Source organism: Penaeus vannamei, chromosome 18, assembly GCF_042767895.1.
Source record: "Penaeus vannamei isolate JL-2024 chromosome 18, ASM4276789v1, whole genome shotgun sequence".
In the NCBI taxonomy this organism is placed as follows: Eukaryota; Metazoa; Arthropoda; class Malacostraca; order Decapoda; family Penaeidae; genus Penaeus; species Penaeus vannamei.
In genome coordinates, this window is record NC_091566.1 from 19,684,269 (window position 1) to 19,689,268 (window position 5,000).

General features: G+C 39.7%; 2 protein-coding genes across 3 annotated transcripts in view; one reads left to right on the forward strand and one right to left on the reverse strand.

Annotated features, from left to right (window-relative positions):
* Positions 1 to 5,000, forward strand: part of LOC113815096 (ataxin-1-like) — a 228,853-nt gene that overhangs the window by 121,493 nt on the left and 102,360 nt on the right. The window lies entirely within an intron of this gene.
* The window catches only part of LOC138864800 (uncharacterized), a 1,704-nt gene continuing 999 nt past the window's right edge, over positions 4,296 to 5,000 (reverse strand). The window contains exon 2 of the mRNA XM_070133398.1: positions 4,296 to 5,000. This exon is cut by the window's right edge and continues 310 nt beyond it. Coding sequence (XP_069989499.1) covers positions 4,296 to 5,000 — 705 coding nt within the window.

The following is a 5,000-nucleotide window of genomic DNA, read 5'->3' on the forward strand; positions in this document are numbered from 1 at the left end:
CTACGACTACTGTTACTACTGCTACTATTATCATTATTATTGTCATTATTATTATCATTATCATTAATATTATTACTATCATAATTATTAATATCCTTATCCTTATTATTGTTAATATTATTATCATTATAATTACCATTAATAATAATAACAATAAGGATAATAATGATTTTATTCCCGATCCTTATCAATGCTATCTATGAAACTGGAATTCTTCCCAAAGATTTCGCTCAGAGTATTTTGATACCAATTGCCAACGTCAAGAAAGCCAAAGATTGCAGCGACTCGAACAATCAACAATTATCCTAATCAGCCATGCATCGAAATAGCTACCTCATGAAACTAAAAATCGAATTACAACCCTTAATTGAAGCGGCTATTCGAAATTCAGAAAGGGTAAAGGAACATGGAATGGTATTTTGATACGAAGAATGATTAGTGAAAGAGTGACTGAGGAAAAAAAATGTATCTGTGTTTTGTCGATTACACCAAAGGTTTTGATAGACTTAATCATGCAAAGTTAATAACAATCATGATGAAAGTTAACATCACAGAGCAAGGGACAAGATTCATTGCAGATATATACTGGAACCAAGGAGCAGTAGTAAGAACAAGAAGAGTTTTTACGGAGAAAGAACAAGAACAAGAAGCGTTTTTACGGAGAAAGAACAAGAAGCGGTGTTACGAAGAAAGAACAAGAACAAGAAGCGGTGTTACGAAGAAAGAACAAGAACAAGAAGCGGTGTTACGAAGAAAGAACAGGAACAAGAAGCGGTGTTACGAAGAAAGAACAAGAACAAGAAGCGGTGTTACGAAGAAAGAACAAGAACAAGAAGCGGTGTTACGAAGAAAGAACAAGAAGCGGTGTTACGAAGAAAGAACAAGAACAAGAAGCGGTGTTACGAAGAAAGAACAAGAACAAGAAGCGGTGTTACGAAGGAAGAACAAGAACAAGAAGCGGTGTTACGAAGAAAGAACAAGAACAAGAAGCGGTGTTACGAAGAAAGAACAAGAACAAGAAGCGGTGTTACGAAGAAAGAACAAGAACAAGAAGCGGTGTTACGAAGAAAGAACAAGAACAAGAAGCGGTGTTACGAAGAAAGAACAGGAACAAGAAGCGGTGTTACGAAGAAAGAACAGGAACAAGAAGCGGTGTTACGAAGAAAGAACAAGAACAAGAAGCGGTGTTACGAAGAAAGAACAAGAACAAGAAGCGGTGTTACGAAGAAAGAACAAGAACAAGAAGCGGTGTTACGAAGAAAGAACAAGAAGCGGTGTTACGAAGAAAGAACAGGAACAAGAAGCGGTGTTACGAAGAAAGAACAGGAACAAGAAGCGGTGTTACGAAGAAAGAACAAGAACAAGAAGCGGTGTTACGAAGAAAGAACAAGAACAAGAAGCGGTGTTACGAAGAAAGAACAAGAAGCGGGGTTACGAAGAAAGAACAGACAAGAAGCGGTGTTACGAAGAAAGAACAAGAACAAGAAGCGGTGTTACGAAGAAAGAACAAGAACAAGAAGCGGTGTTACGAAGAAAGAACAAGAACAAGAAGCGGTGTTACGAAGAAAGAACAAGAACAAGAAGCGGTGTTACGAAGAAAGAACAAGAACAAGAAGCGGTGTTACGAAGAAAGAACAAGAACAAGAAGCGGTGTTACGGAGAAAGAACAAGAACAAGAAGCGGTGTTACGAAGAAAGAACAAGAACAAGAAGTGGTGTCACGGAGAAAGAACAAGAACAAGAAGTGGTGTTACGAAGAAAGAACAAGAACAAGAAGCGGTGTTACGAAGAAAGAACAAGAAGCGGTGTTACGAAGAAAGAACAAGAACTAGAAGCGGTGTTACGAAGAAAGAACAAGAACAAGAAGCGGTGTTACGAAGAAAGAACAAGAACAAGAAGCGGTGTTACGGAGAAAGAACAAGAACAAGAAGCGGTGTTACGAAGAAAGAACAAGAACAAGAAGCGGTGTTACGAAGAAAGAACAAGAACAAGAAGCGGTGTTACGAAGAAAGAACAAGAACAAGAAGCGGTGTTACGAAGAAAGAACAAGAACAAGAAGCGGTGTTACGAAGAAAGAACAAGAACAAGAAGCGGTGTTACGAAGAAAGAACAAGAACAAGAAGCGGTGTTACGAAGAAAGAACAAGAACAAGAAGCGGTGTTACGAAGAAAGAACAAGAACAAGAAGCGGTGTTACGAAGAAAGAACAAGAAGCGGTGTTACGGAGAAAGAACAAGAACAAGAAGCGGTGTTACGAAGAAAGAACAAGAACAAGAAGCGGTGTTACGAAGAAAGAACAAGAACAAGAAGCGGTGTTACGGAGAAAGAACAAGAACAAGAAGCGGTGTTACGAAGAAAGAACAAGAACAAGAAGCGGTGTTACGAAGAAAGAACAAGAACAAGAAGCGGTGTTACGAAGAAAGAACAAGAACAAGAAGCGGTGTTACGAAGAAAGAACAAGAAGCGGTGTTACGAAGAAAGAACAAGAACTAGAAGCGGTGTTACGAAGAAAGAACAAGAACAAGAAGCGGTGTTACGGAGAAAGAACAAGAACAAGAAGCGGTGTTACGAAGAAAGAACAGGAACAAGAAGCGGTGTTACGAAGAAAGAACAAGAACAAGAAGCGGTGTTACGAAGAAAGAACAAGAACAAGAAGCGGTGTTACGAAGAAAGAACAAGAAGCGGTGTTACGAAGAAAGAACAAGAACAAGAAGCGGTGTTACGAAGAAAGAACAAGAACAAGAAGCGGTGTTACGAAGAAAGAACAAGAACAAGAAGCGGTGTTACGAAGAAAGAACAAGAACAAGAAGCGGTGTTACGAAGAAAGAACAGGAACAAGAAGCGGTGTTACGAAGAAAGAACAAGAACAAGAAGCGGTGTTACGAAGAAAGAACAAGAACAAGAAGCGGTGTTACGAAGAAAGAACAAGAAGCGGTGTTACGGAGAAAGAACAAGAACAAGAAGCGGTGTTACGAAGAAAGAACAGGAACAAGAAGCGGTGTTACGAAGAAAGAACAAGAACAAGAAGCGGTGTTACGAAGAAAGAACAAGAAGCGGTGTTACGGAGAAAGAACAGGAACAAGAAGCGGTGTTACGAAGAAAGAACAGGAACAAGAAGCGGTGTTACGAAGAAAGAACAAGAACAAGAAGCGGTGTTACGAAGAAAGAACAAGAACAAGAAGCGGTGTTACGAAGAAAGAACAAGAACAAGAAGCGGTGTTACGAAGAAAGAACAAGAACAAGAAGCGGTGTTACGAAGAAAGAACAAGAACAAGAAGCGGTGTTACGAAGAAAGAACAAGAACAAGAAGCGGTGTTACGAAGAAAGAACAAGAACAAGAAGCGGTGTTACGAAGAAAGAACAAGAACAAGAAGCGGTGTTACGAAGAAAGAACAAGAACAAGAAGTGGTGTTACGAAGAAAGAACAAGAACAAGAAGCGGTGTTACGAAGAAAGAACAAGAACAAGAAGCGGTGTTACGAAGAAAGAACAAGAACAAGAAGCGGTGTTACGCAGAAAATCAACGTAAAAAAGGTGTAAGACAAGGATGCATTCTGTCACCTATTTACTTCTATAGAATTTCTAACGCACGAGGCGCCATAAGCAACCAAAGGTATACATATTAATGGAGTTAAAAGAACTAACATACAATATGCGGATGTTACTGTTCTGTTAACAGGAAGTGGAGAAGCATGACAGGGCTTGATCAGTACGTTATGTGCTACATGTGCTACATATGTATCTGAGGAGAGGTATGAATGAGAACGAATATCTTCACAATACAAGAGATGTATTTTACCGGTTTCGAATATATCTTCGTCAGAAATACATGTATGGAGATATATATTAGAAACCGGTAAAATGCATCTCTTGTATTGTGAACATTTCCACATTTGTCAACATGAATACGGTTCACATGTCTCTGAATGCAAAGAAAACTAAAAGTGATGCAAGCCAGAAAAGGTAACAAAGACCGTTCAATTTATGTAAATGCAGAAGGAAGAACACTAGAAGAAATAGAAGAATATTGATATTCAGGGAATTGGATAAGAGCAGACGGCAAATGTATAGAAGTAAAAAAAAAAAAAAAAAAAGAAAAAAAAAAAAATGGCAGAGCTAAAGGTCAATTCCGGGAGCTAAGAGAATATCTACGCAAAGACCTGAATATTATAATAAGGAAACGGATTCTAAAAACCTACACCTTTACAACAGCCAGCTATGGTTCCGAGAATTGTACGCGTGGAAAAGAAGTTATGAGGAGAATAAGAGCTTTTGACAACTGGTGCCATAAGGGAATTTTAAGAATGAGCTGGAAGGATCGTGTCACAAATGAAATGATTGAAGAACAAATGGGCTGGAATTGGTGAAGAACAGATGGGCTGGAATTGGTGAAGAACAAATGGGCTGGAATTGGTGAAGAACAGATGGGCTGGAATTGGTGAAGAACAGATGGGCTGGAATTGGTGAAGAACAGATGGGCTGGAATTGGTGAAGAACAGATGGGCTGGAATTGGTGAAGAACAGATGGGCTGGAATTGGTGAAGGACAAATAGGCTGGAATTGGTGAAGAACAGACGGGCTGGAATTGGTGAAGAACAAATAGGCTGGAATTGGTGAAGAACAGATGGACTGGAATGGGTGAAGAACAGATGGACTGGAATGGGTGAAGAACAGATGGACTGGAATGGGTGAAGAACAGATGGACTGGAATTGGTGAAGAACAGATGGACTGGAATGGGTGAAGAACAGATGGACTGGAATTGGTGAGGAATAGGCTGGAATTGGTGAAGAACAGATGGACAGGAATTGGTGAAGAACAGATGGACAGGAATTGGTGAAGAACAGATGGACAGGAATTGGTGAAGAACAAATAGGCTGGAATTGGTGAAGAACAAATAGGCTGGAATTGGTGAAGAACAGATGGACAGGAATTGGTGAAGAACAGATGGGCTGGAATTGGTGAGGAATAGGCTGGAATTGGTGAAGAACAGATGGACAGGAAT